Source organism: Buceros rhinoceros, unplaced genomic scaffold (assembly GCF_000710305.1).
Source record: "Buceros rhinoceros silvestris isolate BGI_N320 unplaced genomic scaffold, ASM71030v1 scaffold2280, whole genome shotgun sequence".
NCBI lineage: Eukaryota > Metazoa > Chordata > Aves > Bucerotiformes > Bucerotidae > Buceros > Buceros rhinoceros.
In genome coordinates, this window is record NW_010389979.1 from 720 (window position 1) to 20,931 (window position 20,212).

General features: G+C 37.7%; 2 protein-coding genes across 2 annotated transcripts in view; one reads left to right on the top strand and one right to left on the bottom strand.

The window, feature by feature from the left end:
- The window catches only part of RMDN1 (regulator of microtubule dynamics 1), a gene marked incomplete at its 5' end in the record, with an annotated part of 13,718 nt that extends 286 nt beyond the window's left edge, over positions 1 to 13,432 (top strand). The window contains 8 exons of the mRNA XM_010135887.1: positions 2,575 to 2,662; positions 4,461 to 4,620; positions 5,280 to 5,369; positions 5,985 to 6,040; positions 8,105 to 8,192; positions 9,909 to 9,939; positions 11,229 to 11,362; positions 13,307 to 13,432. Coding sequence (XP_010134189.1) covers positions 2,575 to 2,662; positions 4,461 to 4,620; positions 5,280 to 5,369; positions 5,985 to 6,040; positions 8,105 to 8,192; positions 9,909 to 9,939; positions 11,229 to 11,362; positions 13,307 to 13,345 — 686 coding nt within the window. The remainder of the gene's footprint in view (positions 1 to 2,574; positions 2,663 to 4,460; positions 4,621 to 5,279; positions 5,370 to 5,984; positions 6,041 to 8,104; positions 8,193 to 9,908; positions 9,940 to 11,228; positions 11,363 to 13,306) is intronic.
- A 2,870-nt stretch (positions 13,433 to 16,302) lies between these two features.
- Positions 16,303 to 20,212, bottom strand: part of WWP1 (WW domain containing E3 ubiquitin protein ligase 1) — a 34,778-nt gene continuing 30,868 nt past the window's right edge. Inside the window, exons 20-23 of the mRNA XM_010135875.1 lie at positions 20,099 to 20,203; positions 18,774 to 18,870; positions 18,387 to 18,459; positions 16,303 to 17,224 (exon numbers count right to left, since the gene is read on the bottom strand). Coding sequence (XP_010134177.1) covers positions 17,125 to 17,224; positions 18,387 to 18,459; positions 18,774 to 18,870; positions 20,099 to 20,203 — 375 coding nt within the window. The 3' untranslated portion in view covers positions 16,303 to 17,124. The remainder of the gene's footprint in view (positions 17,225 to 18,386; positions 18,460 to 18,773; positions 18,871 to 20,098; positions 20,204 to 20,212) is intronic.

A 20,212-nucleotide genomic window follows, 5' to 3' on the forward strand; every position in this document is an offset into this window, starting at 1 on the left:
ATGCTTTTGATTTTCTCCATTAAAACTGGATGCAGTGTGTTTCCATGACAGTATGCTTTTGGGTTGATGTAGGGTTTTAACAAGTAATTCTTTCAGGTGTCACTGAAAGCAGATCTAGTAGTTCGTCCTGTCAGGCAGGGATATAACAGGTGCACAAGGTGTATATTACCTGACCTGTTGCCTAAGCTTTAAATAATTCTGACTGAGAAAGAGATGGATCAGTTAGGAATGCAGACCAAGCCTTAATCAAGTCTAGAATTCTTAGTTCAGATTTTCGATATGAACACAGCGCTACCTCCATTTAATCCAGTTGAGCAACACTGAGATTGGATTTCAGACAGAATTAAGAAATGTCTTGTATTTGTGTCATACTGAAAAAGAGGAAGAAAAGCCATGCTTCATCTACCAAAAAAGTATAGAACAAGTGATAAAAGGTCCTTCTGAAGGTCTGAATCTACTGGAAGTAAAATTATCTTAAAAAGCAGTGTTGTTGCAGACTTAGAAATTGTCTGTCACATGGTAAATTAAGGGGTTTTGAGAGTAAGTTTATCTGAATGAGGAATGAGCCTAGCTGAAATGTGTGCTTACTCTGTAGATTAGATAGCAGTCAGTCCAGATAACCTGTTTCTGTGTGTCAGAGAGATACCTTAGATGTTTATGCTCATAGAAATAAAAATTCAGACAGTAGGCTTTTGAACGGATAAGGAACTGTTCATTTGCTGTAGTAGAAGGAGATTCAGTGAAGAGATTTAAGATAGCTACTCACTACACAGATAAGAAAATTTCCGATGAGAAACATAAATAACACTGCTTAGTTGCTTCTGGTCTTTCATAGTGCTCTTACTTGAACCTGGCATTTACATTGTCAAGAAAAGCAATGTTAGTGGGCTTTCTGGGCAAGACAAGTAGTAGATACAGAAAATAAGAGTAAAAAAGAAATACCTCAAAAATACCCTTAAAGCAATAAACTTTTAATAATACACTTGAAACACCTGATGGGAATTGTATTCAGAAGTTTGAGTTAGTAGTGTTCAGGGAGTCTCTACAAGCAGCCATAACAATGAAGGTAGTATCGGAGATGTACCATCAGGCTAATCTTGGACATTAAAATCCAAAGTCCAGGTAGACTGTTATCTTATCTTTGAAATGTTTGATAGAAAGCATTTAGAGATGGCAGGTTAAAAATTATCCAGACTCCTCTCCTGATCTTTAATGGCTTATATTCTAGGATCTTTTTAAGCTGAAGAGGAGGCTTTTGTGCTTAGTAGCCTTCAATGTTTTTCTTTCTTCTATAAGTAAAACTGTGCTGCTGTGAAACAGGATTGCCATATTCAGTAGATAACTTGAAAAAAGAAAGATTAATAACACGATGAAGAAGGGGCAGGGGGATAGAGCTTACGTTTGGACTTAGAAGTCTGATCATGGACTCAGGAGTAATACCAAAGAGACAATAAGCATAGGTGAAGGTTGTGTGAGAAATTAGACAAGACTTTTGACTGACAAGGTAATTTTTTCACGTTTTAATGTTGGCAGGAGAGTAAACTCAGAGTTCATTCTTCTGTACTGTCATATACTTCACCAGAATTATCAACCTGCTTCCCTTTGGGTGTTTTTCCTCTTAATTCCATCTGTTCTCATGTTAGAATCCAGTATTGTGTGCTGGTGGATATTTCCTTTTCTGGAATGCTGTTTATATACTATATACCTGTTACATTTATTTATATATTGCTGTATTCAGGCAGTTCCAGAAATCATACTCTCCCATCTCTGTTGTGTTTTAAAGTATTTTCTAGAAAAAGAATTCAAGTATCATAAGAACAATGGCTTCTTAGTTCATAAATTGATACTTTAGAAAGCCAATCCTAATTTAAAAAATTATTTTTGCTTTTAGTATCTTGAACACATAGAAGTTTTAGTAGATGAACTATATTTTTGGAGTCATGTTTGTGAAAATCTTCAGGACTTGGTTTAGAAAACCTTTGAGTAATGTTTCATTTTGGCTTGTGGAGTAAGACCATGGCACCCACTCAATCTGCAGTCATATTCTGAAAAAACTAAGGAACCATATTGAGATTAAAGAATATTTTTCTAAAAAAAATTTTTTTTTTTCATTTTTATTATTGTATTTGAATTATGTACTTATACTAGAGAACTTTAATACTATGCTCAGCTCTCTACTGCACTTGCTTTCCTGGTCATATTTTTCATACTTTTTTTTTTTCCTGCCATTTTCACAGATGACAACAAATTGCTTCTAGTAGTCTGATGTGTTGAGGAAGACACTTTTGAATGTTAATCCATTAGGCATCCAGACTGTTGCTGAAGGTTGTTCATAGTCTCATGAGAGAGGCATGTATTCAGCACTGCTTCTCTTCCTTGTTGTTCACTGTACATGTAGCTCATTCAGTCCTGCTGTGCGTGGTGTTTGGAATAGTGGCCTAAACAGGAACTACTTTGTTTGCTCTTTGTGTTTCAGCTAGGTTGTCTTGCTCTAACATAGTTTTTTTTATGCTATCATGTCCTAATTACACGTAATTTTTTCTTCTGTTTCCATGATGTTAATTCCTTCTTCAGTGGAAGAAGTTATAGAGCAAGCAGACTACCTGTATGGGAGTGGAGAAACTGAAAAGCTGTATCAGTTGCTGGTTCAGCATAAAAATAGGTACTTGATTGCATTGAGACATTACTGTGACTTCTTTTATGTGCTCTTCTGTGTCAGTTTTTTCAACTAATGTTCTCATTGCGGTTTGCTGGAGAACGTTGCTTTCACCCTTATGAAAGTGGGGAAGAAGAACTCTTGATCTTTTTCCTTCTAATGAAAAAATGAATGAAGAAAGGACTGGTAGCTGTGGAAGGTGAGGGTTAGCTCTCAAGTTTTTCAGTCCTGCAAAGGAGAGGGTTTTGGTTGTTTGTTTTGTTACTCTAAGAATCCTTTATAATATAATGCAAAAACTCATAATGCGTCTATGCATTACTAAATGATCAAAGTAAGTAGAATTCAGGTATGGACATTTTTTCAGAGTTACCATTTCATTTTTTTTTTTATTGCTGACCAGCTGTTCTTTCTGGTTTATCTCTTGTTAGGATTTGAGTCTGAACAAAAAAGCTCTTTACTCATACATGAGTTATGCCCTAACTGCACAAAATGTTATTGATAAGTGATTTGGAACAAGCTGGTTAAGGAAAAAACAGAAAATGCATTGCAAACTGAAGAGTCCATTCCTTTGGAGGAGACAAGGCATCTCACTCCTAGAAAATTTCTGAAGGAAATCAACTGTTCAGTTGCATTTAGTAGTTTTCAGTTCGTGTGTGCGGTTTTCTTTGTTTGTTTTTTATTTTCTTTTGTTTTGTTTTTTCCCTCATTCTTCCCTTGGATGCAAGTACGAAGCCTGGGAAGCTAAATGAAGGCCCTAGTCTGTAAGGGGAAGGTGTAAGCTTGTCCTAAGCAAGGTGTAAGCTTGTTACTAGGTGTATAACAATACTAATCGTTCTATGAAGAGTAATGATTTCAGTAGGAGTACTTAATGTTTTTGCAGCTTGGCTGAAAAATTAGTCTGCTAGTTCTGTGTCACTGTGTCAAGTAGAGCAGGATTGCTGCCCTGTAAGCAGTGACTCAGTTTTACTGCCAAGAACAAACCTGACTTTTATTGATACTCTTAAGTTTAGCAGTCACTCATGTATGCTTCTTAATACTTCAGTTTTCTGGTAGTTTTGACTTCAGTATTCCTGTTGGGGTGGGAGTAGAGGAGTTTCATAGCCAGATAGGCAGAACCTCTGAAAGGCTTCCTGAACTTAAATTTAATATTAAAGTTTCTATTAAAATAGTAAGCCAAAATAAAGTAGTTAGCTAAAAGTAAAGTGCAAGCAGTGATTCAAAGCAATGCATTAATAAAATCATAAACCATAAAATCCCTTATCTTTGGCTATAACATACCATACACCATTGGATACAGTGTTATAAACGAATACAGAAATGTACAGCTTTATGTGGTGGTGGTATGGCTAATCTATGTCTTTTCACTGTTCTAGGAAGAATTCCATTGTTTAGGTACAATTACAGGGAAAATATGTTTAATATTTTAAGCATTCCTAGCAAACATTAATATAAAATCAGTGGAATGCTGGAAAAAATACTGTCTAGCTAAGAACAAAGTAGGCTTCGTTTTCCTTCTGATGTTTTGAGTGGTACTGTTGGGTTTTTTAAATCTGCATCTTTTTTGAGAAGACAGAGTCTCTTATGTTTGCGTCACAGACCAGAATGGCAGAATGAAGGTATTGTCAGTCAGTCTATAATGGAGGGAAGCTTCTATTTGTAACTCGTTGCCTTGTGGTTGTATATACTGTACAATAACTGATAAATTGCTGTTGTCTTATTGCCCACTTGAAAGACTGGGTTGAGACCTTTGCTTGCTTTGTTTCCATTATTGCTTTAAAATGTTGGTGTTTCTGTTCCTAACTAGTGATGACGCAGAGTTGTTATGGCGGCTGGCACGGGCATCACGAGATCTAGCTCAGCTTAGCAGTACTTCTGCAGAGGAGAAAAGACAACTGGCATATGAAGCCTTTGAGTATGCAAAAAAGGCACTTGAAAAAAATGAATCAAATTTTGCAGCACACAAGGTGAGCCAAGCAAAAGAACTTAACTGAAATCCTGTTCTTTGATTTCTGCCAGCAGAAACTGGAACAAATGTCATTGTGCTGTTTCAGCAAACTTAAACTTAATTTAACTTTTCAGTTGAGAATAAGTGACACCACTAATTTTCCCTAAGTTTTTTGGAAGATCTGAGGTCACGCTTTCACAGGCCACAGGAACTGGTTAAATGTCTGCAGGACTGTAGAAAGATGTGACTGCTCAGGTTGATTACAGCTGACGTAATCAGCTCGACCTTCTCTGATGTAGCCTTAAACATGTTGTATGCAGCCCACATTCAGCACGCTGTTTCTGTGCACAGTAGTAGCTCTGTAGTTTCACTGGAAATACTTCAGACTCTGGGTTCATTCTGCTCTTTTTTTTTTTTTTTTGTGCTGCTTCTCTGACAGGCAGCGAGGTAACAAAGTGTAGTCAATTGTGTTGGCATCTTGGATAGGAAGAGGATGTAGATTTCCTTACGCGTGTGGACCAGCAGATTGCTCTGATGCTGCCTGAGCTGTTCATAACAAATACTTCTTGCTCATTGTTGTTAGTGGTGATGGCAGCTGTTCTGTGGTTGGTTGTTTTTTTTTAATTTACTACTAATAGATATAGTGCTGTATTATATATTTTATTCTTTCAATTACAGTGGTATGGAATTTGTCTTAGCGATGTTGGAGATTTTGAAGGAATCAAGACTAAAATTGGAAATGCCATTGTTATCAAAGAGCACTTCCAGGTAATGTAAACAGTTTTTTGTATATGTAGGTTGTGTGACAGTTGTGAACTATTTTTGGGTGAAGACTTGCAAGTGTTCTTCTGCTCAAATCTGGTGACACTTTCTCTTTCGGGTTACTGTGGCAGTCCTGAATTCTCCAGGAACAAGGAGTACAAATTCTCTCCTGCACTAAAGAAGGGAGTCTTGAAATAGCTGAAATGCTTTTGATGCCTCTTAGGACGAGGTAGATGTAACTGTGCTATTGAGAAATGGAGGTGTGGCTGTCCTTTTAACTGTGGATTGCGTAGTAGCAAAGGACAAAGACACTGGAGAAGATAAAGGACTACTAATTTTACATCAGCAGAAATTGTATCAAAATCTGAACACTCCAAGTCTCATGTGAAACTCTTAATGACTTGCTAAACAGAAGTCCTTAGAAAGCTGTCAGTGTCTTCAGTTTTGTGCAGGTGAGACAATTTAGTTGTGGACTGAATAAATACTGTATCACCTTGAAATTCTACACACTGTTCATCTGATTTAATTAACAGTAGGATAACTTTTTAATGTATTTTAATCCAAATGGGGCAGAACAGCTTTTTATATCTCATGTGGTTTTTTTTTTCTCCCCCTCACTAGAGAGCTGTTGAACTGAATCCAAAAGATGCTACAACAATTCATCTTATAGGCATTTGGTAAGACGTATTTTCAAACAAAAGTTAGTTTGTGGCGAAGAAAAATGCCAAAATACAAAATGCCTTACATGAATTGCAGGAATCCTTGGGATAACTCAGTGGCTGGTAATTAGTTGATGCAAACATGAAAACCTGTTGAATGGGTGTAGGACATCATGCCTTGAAAAAGTCTGTCAATTCTTATGCAGTTCAAAAAGATGAAAGATAATTGTTCATTCAATTTATTTGTTTTACTGTATGGAACTACTAAAAACTAATATTGCAAAGTATATTTCCATTGAAGGCATCAGAGATTGTGAGTACTACTCATTTTGTTCTATTGCTGTGAATGGAGACAAAACTCAACACAATTTACATTGAACTTCAGTGATGGCTGCAACTTAATGCAAGCTCTGTATAGTGAAATGCTGTGAGTGAGATGTGAGATGTGTTCCTAAAATACTTCCGTTATTACTTGTCATGATACTGTATTTTGAAATTTAAGTAAAGGCAGCTTATAAATGCATTAACAAAAACCTCTGAAATTGAATTTACTGGTCAGTGATACTGGTACAAAAAATGACTGTTGCATAGGAGGCGAAGGGGCTTGAAACGCAGCTGTCCATACTAACCAGTAGTCTGTGGAAGCGGCGGGGTTGACAGCAGCATCTCTTATGTGTTAGTGGGAGACTCCAGATGGCATCTCTGGTTATTTGTTTGAAGGAGACCAAAGCTGCTACATTGTTTTACAGGAGTTATCTACTGTAAAATTGAGACATTGAAAATAAATAAAGCCAGTGTATTTGTAGCTTTAAAAAAATAATATTAAAAACCACAGCCACTTTCTCTATGTGTTTTTCTGGACTCTTGAGAATCAGCGTAAACTACCATCTACTGCTCCAGAGTTTTTTATTAATTTACAAGTTTACTTCGGTTTTTCAGCATTCACCACTCATTTGCATGTGTCCCAACAACTGCAATGTCTAAACAGAACTGTATGCCACCAACTGAAATGAGCCTCACGGTCAGTTTTGAGATAAGAATCTTGTTCTGGAAAGTACTTAACGCATCGTTAACAAAAATTAGAAAAGCTGATCAGAAATGTGAGATGATTATTACTGCTTTTGGCAGTAAAATATTCCCATATTGTATAATCCAATGAGTATATTTATACCCAGAGCATCTTCATCTGAAAATGGGATTTGGTATCAGCCAATTCTTGTGTATTTTTTCTTTCTAGTCTATCCTGCACTGAACGTCTTTTACTGGCATTTCTGATAAGGCACATTTGACGGCAAAATTTTAACTCAAACTGCGTATTCCATGTCTTGCCCCCCTCTCCACTGAACGCTGCCATATTTGCATTTAATTATTTTTCATGTCCTATAGAACATTCTGTTTCCTACAGTGAATAATATTTTTATTGTTCGTTGAGGGAGGGTAATAAAGCGAATAGTGCCGTTTTAACATGTACACCTGGAATGTTCTACATATTTTAAATACTTAACAAATGTTTAATCCTTTTAGCATCTCTAAGATAGGTGACTGATTACCTTTGTTATTTAGTAGACAGGAAAAGAGTGTAGAACGGCCTAGCCCAAAACAGTTGTTTTATTCCTGGGTTAGTTTTTATTCTCGTAGATGAGAGTCTTTCAGGAATGAACTGCAGATCTGCTTTGTATTAATAATTGAGAAAAACAGGATAGTGTTGAGGTAAGGCAGTGGCATTACTCAGTTGTGCCCTGGTTTTGCAACTATATTAGAACCATATCAAATACACAGAAATTGTTACAGTCATTCAAGCTTAAAAGGTGTCTCACAGTTAATAACTGTCCCCGGTTTCGTCCAATGTAATAGCAGTTCCCAGTAAAAGACTGACCAGAACTTGTTTAGCAGGACTACTCAGCGACTTCAGACATCTTGTTTTGTTGTGCAGTTTGAAGTACTTGCTCACAAAACTCGTAGTGTGACTGGAGTTGTTGTGACTCTTGGAAACAACAGTTATGACATCCAAGATAGGAGAATGTTACTCAAAATCAAAAGAAAAATGTGAAGGGTATATACAAATGTTTCCTCTTGCTTCAGGTGTTACTCCTTTGCTGAAATGCCATGGTACCAAAGAAAAATAGCTGCAGCGCTATTTGCCACGCCACCAACCTCCACATTCCAAGAGGTACAATATAAAAATGTTTCACAGCTTATTGTTCTGCCCAGAAAACTGCTGTAATGCTTTTACTGATTTTCCTGACAAAGCTGACCTCTGCTTACAGAATAAGCATAGACTTAGCAGTTTGCAGCTGTCATCAGTAAAATCAGAATATAACAGGGGAGTGGGGGCTATCTAAAAACATTAAACATCTTTAATTTTTTTCATCTGTAGCTAACACAGAATAGTGAACATTATTTCATGTAGTTTATGCAGTAGAAAATAACAAGCTATATGTAACTTAGTTTGTATTTACCGTTGTGATCTGTTGCTGTGACCTGTACTAGATCTAGTGCTGATGATTTATATGGTGGGTGATACACTGTGTACTTCTTTGATAGGACTATTGGAATGTTTCTCTGTATATTAAATGTGAAAAGCAACTGCTTGTTTTGTTGCTTACCATGAAAAATACCTTATCATCCCCTGGCTACATACGGTATGGGTTTTTTCCCATTGAAACTAATTTTGTTCATCTTTGCTATGAAAATTTTTCTGGTCATACACCCTCAAATGTACTGTCCAGATGTCTGTCTTCTAGGGTATCCAACACAGTATGCATCATCTTTAAACACTGGTACATACATAGAAACTTGAAAATTAAATTGGTAATAGGAAAGCTTGCTGTAGCTCTTACAGTTTTACAATCTTAAACAATCTTTGCTTGTTTAGATCAACCAATAACTGGCCCACTATGTTTTATTCTTTTAAGGTGGGGGGTGGGCAGGAGTCACTAGCAAGTAATTGTAGAAGGCTGCTTGCTGTGGCACAGAAAGCAGTTTAATCTCTGATTCAAAAAGAAATAAAACTTTTTAATGGAATGTCAAACTTGTAAGTTTTGCTGAAAAACACTCTCCGAAGGATACAAAGCGTCAGCCAGGAATTCAAATACGGCAGAATCATGCCAGTCCCAGCACTGAGTTTTGTAGCACTTAAGGCGGCTGAAGAAGCAAACTCATCCCTGTAGTGCCACACTAGTGAGACTTTGGTGGTTTTAGTACAAGGTCTGTTTTGTAGATAGATCCACCCTTCACAAGTTCTCTGACAGTATTTTCCCTTCAGCTAGTAATGTCAGGACAAGTAGGAATGGACTGAAATTTCTGATGCGCAGAATGGGAAAGCTGTTGAAAAATATGTGTGGATTTCATAAAGGTTTATTCTCAAGTGAGAGGTCAGTAACTGGTGCTCTGCAGGATTCAGTTCTCCCTGAAGTATTTGTCAATATTAATGAGCTGAATCATAAGATTTGTTTCATGTATTACATTTATATGTGAGAATTGTCTGGGGGAAACAGCAGACGTGCTCAAAGACAGAAATAAAATTCAAAATCATCTCGTCAAGTTGAAGACTGGAAAAAATCCAGTTTGCTAGGGACAAATACAAGGTACTGTACTTATGGAGGAAGTGGCCGGGGAATAGCTGGGTAAGTACTAGTTCTGTTGAGATGTCAAATCTGACTGTGCATTGAATGACAACCATCAGTAGCATGCTGAATTAATAAGACCATGGACAGGAAGTCCTGTATCTGTTAAGCATCAGCGACAGGCTTTAGTTTAACTCCTGTGTTCAGTTTATTCCTCTATTGTAAAGACTACAATCTCATCTTTTGCAGGAAGGCTTTAGTTTAACTGCTGTGTTCAGTTTATTCCTCCATTGTAAAGACTACAATCTCATCTTTTGCAGGCTCTGCGTTACTTCCACATGGCAGAGGAGGGTAATACTTAATAACTTTTTTTGACAGAATAATACCTTTTATGAATGATGATTTGGAATAAACCCCTAGCTTTTGATATTATCTTAACCGCATACGGTCTGCTGATAAACATGTCAGCCTGTTGTGCTAGTCAGCACACTAGACTGTTTCAGTGGAATGTTTCATCAGAGAATCTCAGAAGTATGTTACGTGCTTAACATCATCATTTGGAGTGTAACATGAGGGTTTTTTCAGAATTAGTATTGTTGAAATTTGTACCTCCATTAGTAACAAAGTAGTTTTCCACAAGGCATTCAAGTGGAAAGCAGGGGGAAGAAGCAAGCGAAAAAGGAATTTTATGTCACTGTTTCTACATTTTCCTAAAGTTCAAAGGTCTTCTATATTCTAAGCAGAACAACAGAGAAAGCACACTTTTTATTTCGGAAGCTATTTGGATTTGAATGCCAATCTAATGGCACTGAAACTGCTCATGTGTAAAAGAAATTAGGGACCTGTTATGTTCCAGGAGTGAAGCCATAAGCAAAACTGACTAGCTGAAAGATAAAGGAAGACAATGTGCTATGAAGGAGTTGTATAAAGTTCTGTCAGTGAAATGAAAAGGAAAAATTCATTGTGTATCTTCCCCTGGGTGTCAAGTAATGCATCTGTGAACTGGAACGGTGGACGTAATCTCAAAATCTGTCCCCAAAACCCCTCCATATATCTTGAATGTTGACCTTAGATCAGCAGAGAAAGCCTGTTCTACAGGTATCGACAGTTGGCAAGTCTGCTCTTCAGTGATTGATAGCCAAAGCATGTTTATAAAAGCAACTTCTTAAATCTCTCTTTAAAAAAAGTTAAATGTGGGTACAAACAGTTTTAAGTTTTCTTCCTGTGCAGCAAAAGCCAAGATCTGTAGGTGTGTGGTCTGAGGCTAGAACACGTGCCTGTACTTGCTAAGCTGTTCACATTGCCTGTTGCACCTACTAGGTACAGAAAAGCACAGAATCTGCAAAGCAAAGCTGTTTTGCATTAAGCTCACCACTTTGCTCTTTGTGAGGATTCTAGTTTCATTTAGTCTATTAACTAACAAGCTGCTAGCTAACGTAACTGTGTGAGGCCAAAATCTAGCCAGTGAAAGTTTTACATTGGCTTCCTTCTGATCCAAAGCCAAAGTACTATTAATCTTTTCTGAAGGAAAAGATCCTATTTAAAGGATGTGGCTGTAAGTATTTAAAGGAGTCACACATCATGGCTGTGATCATGTGCTGCTCATTCGTATTTAAAGCTTTTCTCCTGTTTCTATACAGCTGACCCAAATTTCTACAGCAAAAATTTGCTCTTTTTGGGGAAGACATACTTGAAGTTAAACAATAAAAAGATGGCTCTTCTGTGGTTAAGCAAAGCGAAGGACTATCCGGCACACACAGAGGAGGACAAACAGGTAGGAGATCCATTGTGGCAGGGGAATGTTTTATAAAGTTAACTCAGAGTAAATTGTAGTTCTAAACCTGCAATAGAGGATCGCATCCAGACACACACAATTCTATGTTGGTAACTGCCTCTGAACACAATGGTTGGAAATACTCTGTTTGTAATAAAGAACTGTTATTCTTCATGATGTTTTTGTAGTACTAACAACAAGCCACTCTCAGCTGTGTTCTTGAAGTTAAGGCAGATACCTGAGCTAACCTGTGTCTATGTGAGCACAGATTCACTTTTCATATGGCTAAAACTGGAAAGGTAGAAATGATATTTTGGAAGAGCTAAAAAACCCACATGAACGGGAGGAAGAAAAAAGCATGGATGTATCAAATACTTGCTTTATCCATAAAACTGAACATCGCCGTCCTTCCCAGGCCCGTAGGGAGAGATTCAGACTGTCTGAATTGAGACAAATGGAATTAATGTATATTTGACAGCCAACCTCCATTGTGAGGTGACATGAGGCACTTAATTATGCTTCGGAACCTCTCAGAAGGATCCTGGTTTGGATGCTTGCCACCTTCCAGGAGGGGTAATCCATTAAGACTTGTTCAGACCTAATGCTGCATTTAGTGTAAACCTCAGCAATTGCAGTTACCTGTCATCAACTATCCGGTTAGCTTCAGGACTAACAAAGCCTGACTTCCCATTGATTTTTCTTATGATTGACCTCTAATTTATTTTGCATTGTGTGAGATGCTTTAACTGTTACAGAAAACATCCAAATGTGTTGTGACATTCTGAATGTCTGAATTATAAGAAATACCTTGGCAGGATTTTGCACTTCACACCTCTGAAAAAACACTACTGGGCTTTCAACCTGAAGGCTCTCCAGTAAGGCTCGAGCTATTTCTCCCAAAAGTTATCATCTCCTTCAGTGACATCATTCAGTAGAAATGTGAGTAAGGGTTCTGTTCTCCAGTGCTTTACGAAATATATAGGAGTCTAATAGCCTAGAGGAGTACTGGGCTCAGGTATGTAGGAAATTGGTCAATTCCTCTGACAGGTACTAGTAGCTGGAGGCACACGTGAAACTAGGGATCACAAAAGCCTGCCTCTTTAGAAGCCACCCAAAAGCAGTCAGTACTGACTTTTTTTGCAGTAGCCATATTGTTAAACCACTTGCCTGCTGCAGCCATGCTTCGTCTCCTGGTAGGAACACCTATTTCCTTATCTCCTGGAAGGGTAGCGCAGAACTGAAAGAGGTGGCTTTCCCTATTCCCTGGGTGCGTGCGTAAAATGCAGAATTCACTGGGACCTGTATGCCGTAGTCCATTAAGAAGGAATTTGGCCTGTGCAAAGAAAGTGGAGTTCCTGTCTCTGCATTTGGCAGGGGTAGGCCTAAGTAGGTTTTCTGAACATTTGTTACCTCTCAGTATCTGGCTTATATTGTCTGCACTGCTTGCCCTGTCGGGATCTTTGCTGAGGTTTGGTTTTTTCTTTTAATATAGATGTTAGAGGACGTATTCAGATTTTCATTAGATTTTACCCAGAATTCCTAGGCAAAGGGAGTCTCAGAAGCAGCCATCTTGCACTCCCTTAGCTGCTGTCCAGAAACCCTAGGTTGGTTGGTTATGGTCATGTACAGGACAACTTGCTACATGCTACTATTGGACTACAGCAGATCAAGAGCTGATCATCCGTATTCAACACAAACAAACTTACTCTATGTAGTAAATGACTTACACTGAAGGCATTGACTTAAGTGGTTTTATTCCCACACATTTCAAGTGTGAACTACACTTGAACTACACCTGAACTACAGAAGAAAATTCACTACTTGTAGGATGGTTCTCAGTTTACAGAACTGTAGTGAAATGTTTGGGCGCTTGCATGGTAAGTTCTGCTAGAAGAGCCTAAAACTCCATGGCACTGTTTTATTACGAGTATATTTTTCTTTCAGGTTCAGAAAGAAGCTCTGGAGTTGCTGAATTCTATATAACAAGAAACAAGATAATGGGAATTCAATGCCTCGTGTTTGAGCAGCATAGGAAAAAGACCCCAAATACTACTTTGCTGATAATAAAAGTGAAGCCTAAATGTGCCACCCCCACCCCATTTGAGTTAAACTGTCAAGTAGAACATCTGTTCCATTATGTGATCCTGTCTGTTGATTTATGCGGGAATAAAGGGCTTCATGGACAAGCCAGGTGGATACTGGAGGGGAGAGGCTGGGACAGTGGTTGTGCAGATTTTTAATGTAGTGTTGACACTGTTCAGCATGAAGAACAATATGAAACGTATGTAGCACAACTTTAAAGAAAAAAGGTACGGAGCCATGACAAGTAGAAACCTGCCATTTTTCCCAAGCATTCTCTTTCTGTGTAGAAATACACGTTCACATTATTAGATGCTCCCACAGATTTCTGATTAAGGCTGCACAAGGAACCACCTGAAGGGGCTGTGAATTCTGAGGATTTAGTGGCTGCACAGTGTTTGCTGGACACATGCCCTCCTTCCCCTAGGCTGTGATGGCAGGAGGAAAGCATACTCCAGTGCATTAGGAGGGAGCTACGATTGCAAAGGACATAGACTTCTGTTTGTAGAGATAAAGTTGAAACTTTCTTCTTGTTCTTGCTACTCTTCTAGCTGGAACTTCCACCAGAAAAATAAATTAACCTAAGTTGGATATTAAGCATAGGAAATATTTACAGACTTCCAAATATATTGACTATGCAACAGAAAAAAAGGGCCAAATAATGAAAAAATGGTAGGCAGTCAACTACGCGTGGTAAGTGTTAACAATGTAGAACAAATGGGCTATAGATACCTAGTGTTTGCTTTAATGGAAAAGAATATTGCCATCTCCAGGGGGAAGATGAAGAAAGCCATAAATTGCTTAGACTAATGAACCAAGCCTGTACCAGGTCAGTAGTAAAAATCCATAGCTAAGAGACAATCTAGAGCTTTAATTCTAGCCTCAGATCACAAAACTAGTTAAAAGATGGTTTTCTCCACTATGGTCAAGCAATTCTTTTCTATTAGTAGAGCATGAGAGTGAAGGTTTCGATATGTCAGAGTCCTGGGGTGGATGACGTGTAGTGTTCCCGAGAGATTCTTTGACTTTTTTGCATTCATATGCTACAAAATCATCCGCCTTACACAAAACTGCTTCTAGCAGCTTTGTGGAAGAGGCACCTTCTGTGCCTTTGCTGAGGAAAGTGTCTGCACGAAGAGGAAGGCTACCCTGGTAACAAATAAAGGCTGTTGAGTGTTTATAGGAGCAGCTGAGGTGCTTGCAGGAAGGAAGGAACACGCAACCCATGAACTGCACAGCAGCTCCTTCAAGTAGTAGTATCTCCCTGCTTCCCTCGTCTGATGTCCAGCCGTTGCTGCGTTCCCTCTCTTGTCTTCCTCCCTCCCCTAAAGTGCAGCCGAGTTACAGGGAATGTAAATGGGATGAGGAAGTTACAATGCAGTATTGCTGAAATTCCCACAAAGCTGAAGGTAACCGTGCGTGCACACACACAAGTACATAAACAGTGTGTTGTGTTTTGTTTTCAGTCCCTGGAAACCAATTAATAGATTACATGTATGTACACAAGGCCACTGGGTTTGGTTTCTTCCTTGCTTATTAACCCTTACCCACAGGAAAAAGTGCATTTATGAGACAGCTAAAATTATCAAAACAATAAAGCAAATACATTCTTGTGATGTGCTGTCTTCTTTATTATTATTATTTTGTTCACTTACTCACAGATTCACAAAATTCAGCAGTTGGGTTGTGGGTCACCAAGTCATTCATTAGTGCAAATTCATGAAGTTCAACTCTGACATGTAGCCCTCGCAACTCTTAGGCAAGGTACACACACTTCTTTTGCCTGGCCTTTCTTTTTTTTTTTTTTTTAAGCTTCCTCTTTTCTAACTAGCGTAACTCATAATTTAAATGGATTTGCACTTGAAATTAATTTACTGCTATACTTCTGAAGATGGTTTTGCAGAAGATACTTGGTGTACAAAAAACCCTCAGTGGTGGAAATTTCTGAAATTCTTACAGAAAGTTCATGTAAGGTAGCAGTCTCTTGGGCCTGCTGCACTACCGGTGTTACTACAGCTGTGTACAGGTTAACGGTGCCACAGGAAGCCGTGTATGTGAATACAAAGCCTCAAGAGAATCCAATATGTAGAAAAATAAAATTGTCAGAATTCAGGTGCTGTATTGGAAAGATACATGAACAGATACAGCTTTTTTTTCTGCATGTACACTTTTAACAGTGCAATATGATACGTTACAGAAGTGTTTTTAATCATATTCTAAGAAACCATTTTCATGTGTGTACAAAATTCTGTAAAAGTTAAATGTAATGGAATTTACAGTTAATATTTAAAGCATAATACAAATGGTAATTTTAAACAGTTTTTAATAATAAGGAAGCACGGTTTGCTAAAAGTAGCATTTAATATTATTCACATGAATAAGGTGTTAAGTTTCAGGGGTTGTTTTGTTTTTTTTTTTTTAAAAACACATCTTTGCAGTTCAGCAAATGCCCTCAATGCCAACAGGACTAATTTTAAAATGGCTTTATATCACTGTGCACTTAGGACAAACTTGACCTACATAAAAGAATGACAGGTTTTAGACATACTTACTTAATTCAGGTACATCTGAATTTCTGTAAGAACTTAAGAGAAATGAGAGTATTTAATAATTAAGAATATTTTTATCTGTGCAAAGCTTATGTAACTTCCATTTTATTTGGGTTTACTAGGTCCAGTAACTGGAACTGAACATAGAAATGAACAAAGTTCACATTACCTTTTGTATACCCTTATAGCTCAGTTTACATTAATGTACTCTACAGAGTTGTAGAAAGGACATCAGGGATTGAGAAGGGAATCAAAATAACAACAGAAAAACCCATTAACCTGTAAGACACCAGACCAAGAAGAGAATGTGTAATATTTTCTCTTTTATTATTATTTTTAATTTGAAGATTACCTAACATCCTCGTGGTAATAACCCAAGGTAATATGTAAACAAATTTCAATGCTGCTCAAAATGAATTAAAATACTCTGTTCAGCTCCTACAGTAAGTCAGAACAGTGGCACCAATTCCTTTCAACATTAAATCACATTTATCTTATTGTACATGACTCTTGTGCAAGTAGTAAAGGCTTTATTCATGACCTTGGCTACATTAGTGGAGAGGGATATATCAGCTATTTACGTATTTAAAAAAATTAAACTGACAGAACAACACATTCTGTCATCTCAAATACAAGCAGCATCTTTCTACATATTTAGGATACGTTTGGCCTAAGCCTTTAACACCTTTTAGAACAGCCATGCAATAGAACAAACTTGGAGATGTTTCTTAAGAGAGAACACAGAGCAGTTTAAACGTTTTTTTGAATAATAAAGCCAAGATTAAGCAAATCCAGGCCCTTATAAATGGCTGCAACTTTCGTACACTTAAAGCTCTATAAAACTAGAGCCTATTAGTATATATATTTATATTTTTATATATATTTTAAATAAGTCTCTTGTCTGCTTTCAAAATTTATGAGGGGTTTTTCCGGTCTTTTGAAAGGGCAATAAATAAAAGTAGAAAAGGCTGAACTGTTTTGCATATCTTTGTGGAAGAACAGAGAACAATTATACTTTTAGAGTTCCAGAAAGATCACTGTACAGAACAAAAAGCTTATATACAATTAAGTGTGCAATTTTAGTTGGCTGGGCCTTCTATTATGCAGGATCTCCTTTTTGACTAGGAGCCACTTCTACTCTTGACCAAATCCCTCTGTTTCTTCAATGGCAAAGAGCAGCTTCTCCTTCAGTTGTTCATAGCTTTTATATGGTGGCAAATCCAAACGATTAAAACTGAGCAGAAAAACACCAAAACTTGGTTAAGTTTATGTAAATCCCACGTAGAACATTACAGAACTTGACTGCTGCAGCTGAAGTTAAAAATGTTCTGATCTAACAATTAGAAATGAAGAAATAGCAGTATGTGCAATCTCACTGCCTTGACATTTCTATGAGCAGTAAAAACAGAGTTTCACAAAAATACTTCAAGAAACAGACAACTATAATGACATCAGATAAAAACCAGAACTTTTGAAGACTAGAAGACAGCCCAAGATACAGAGAACTACAATACTCAGAAAAATAAATGTTCACCACAAAGTTTAATACCATCCTGGTTCGTTGCATCTCCAAATCCAGCATGAAAACGCTGGATTTTCCTCCTTCCTACACATGCCTGCATACAGCACTTCTTTCCCTCTGAACTTTGCCCTAAAATGCTGCTGCCAAAATTCTGCTTCCTTCCAAGTTTTCTCCAAAATTATCTTCGACAAAGAGGGATGTTTAACTCTTACAACTGTCATTTAAAAAAACAGCACCGGAGGAGAAAATGGTAAAACAGAGGATTCTGTGAAGAAGTTGAGAGGTGTGATGAACATTATGGTCATGGTGTTGATAAAACGAAGATGTGTCCAGTTTGCCCACAGTATATACAGGACACGGACCTGTGCACCTGTAGCACCAGTTTAGCAGAGGAATGCCAAGACAATAATAGGCTGAAGCCTGGCAGGAAAATGTATTTGCATTCTTGGCTAAGAATCCTTGCTTTGAACATCTGCTGTGATTTCTTTGACGCTACTTTTTCTCATGAGTGTACATTTATAATCTCACTGCACAGCAAGTGTATCTAATAACTGTCTGTACATAATACTAACGTGACTTTTGTTCGGTCTTGTAATATTCTCCAAAATAAAGAATTAGGGAAACACATCTCAGTTCTAGGCAAGAAGGATGGTGTCATACTTTTGATAGATCAGATTCTGACAAACTGTGTACAGTGCGGTAGCACAATTTAGGAACAGAGCAACCAGAGAAGTTTTCAATACTGGCACATCAGAACAATCAAAGAAGCTGAAGATGGAGAATCAATTCAAACTAGACTTCATTTGATTTGGTAAATGCAAGACCAGAAGAGAGAACCACTAAAGGTACAGAAAGTTTACGTGTAACAACTCACCAAGTGTGACTTCTTGGTAACCAGGTTTCCTTACCAACCTTTTCAATGCAGAATTTCTGAGGACCATTACTTCCTAGAAAAGATGATTAAAAAAACCTTTAATCTGCTCCTTTCGAGTCGCATGTGTGATATGGACACGACTTAAGAAACAATTCGGATACAACAAAGCTCATTAGGTGCTACTCAACGTTACATGAATATGAACATTATTCTTGCAGAAATAAGCTAATTTCCTATGATTTATAAATGTATTCATGGGATTTCTGACATAGCCCTTCTGGAACCAAGCTGATGTACATGTAGTTCTTGTTCTCTGTATACTTGCAGTATGGTTCTTTTGCAAACGGAACAGTTACAGTATAAATGTATTGGTCACCTTTTACTTACCCATAAGTTCAGCAAATCCACCCAGTGGTAACCTGCAAGTGCCCGTGACAAACTGCAGAAGTCGCATGCGAACTTCATTGTCTGTTTCTTTTACAAACTAGGGACAGAAATTAAAAATACAGAATAAAAAACTTTTAACATAGCTGGAGAAAAACAAAAACCCCCACAAGACCGTTGGAAAAGTGTAATTTCATTTAAAAAAAGACCACACTGGGAACAGTTTACCTTTCCTGATTTCAGCAAAGTTGGGTGGAGGGAGAAGACAGTGATTTCAGATTATATGCACTGTTGACTGTCAAAATGTGAAGCCTGGGAACAGCTATTAAGAAGAATCCTTACCTATTTTAATCTGCACTAAAATATAAATAATGCCAATGCTTTATATGAAGACTATTGCCATTTTGATTAAACACAGCAATAGCCTAGCCACGGGCTCTGGGTGTTTCAGGACTGTGGAACTCCCTGCACGGGGCAGTCTCAGTGAGAGGAAACACCATCTGTAACTGCTGCATCACTTTGTAAGGAAATTCAGTGGGTAAGGGAAGAGGAAGAAAAGCGAGAGGAGATGGAGAACATCTCAGTAAGACAGGGGGCACTAGTGCAACTAGAACACTGACTCGGAAAAACCCAGATAACAACGTGAATATGCTCTATAAATGTTGAAACCGTACTGAAGTTACCTGAACTCCTGGTTAAGATTCTTTCAATACCAAACTTCTTAAAAAGAGATCATACCATCAGATCTTGCATTATTCTGCCAATATAAATAAGCTAAGAAATAACGCATTTTCTTATAGGAGCTTTGTCAAAAGTATCTATAAAACGGTGATTTATCACAAGACAAGAACTGCCTAGCTGTGACTTCTCCAGAGATACTCATAAAAAGTGGGAGCCTATATATCATTGTTGAATTTTTTTTTCCTGAAAATAACTCTTAGCCAGCTTTATTAAAATGTGAGTTGTAACCAGTCAGTGGCACATTTAACATGATTTTCAGATGTACAGAGGTAGCACATGTAAAACCACTCATAAGGTAGATCACTGCTAAGAAAACAAAAAACTCTATCATCGTGTCGTCAGTAAGGTCAAGACACAGAAAAAGTGTTCATGAGCTAGCCATCCAAATGTAATGCAGGCATCTATCTCCCATTTCCCACCCAAAAGTATGCTTCCCAGGAACCAGTCATCCTCCTTTCTTCCTCTCAAAATGAGAAAGTAAGGAAGCAGTGAAGACCTTCATTCAATGGCATCTTTCTGCTCCACGTGGTTTATGTTACGAAATACAACAAATCTAAGTAAGCTGGAAATTTTACTGATCAACAAACCTGCCAGAACCATATGATTTGCTTGCTATTCCTTGTATAATGACGATAAACAGTGTTCCTCTGCCAGTCCGCTAAATCAACTTCTTGCATACCACAGAGCATAACCTAGAAAAG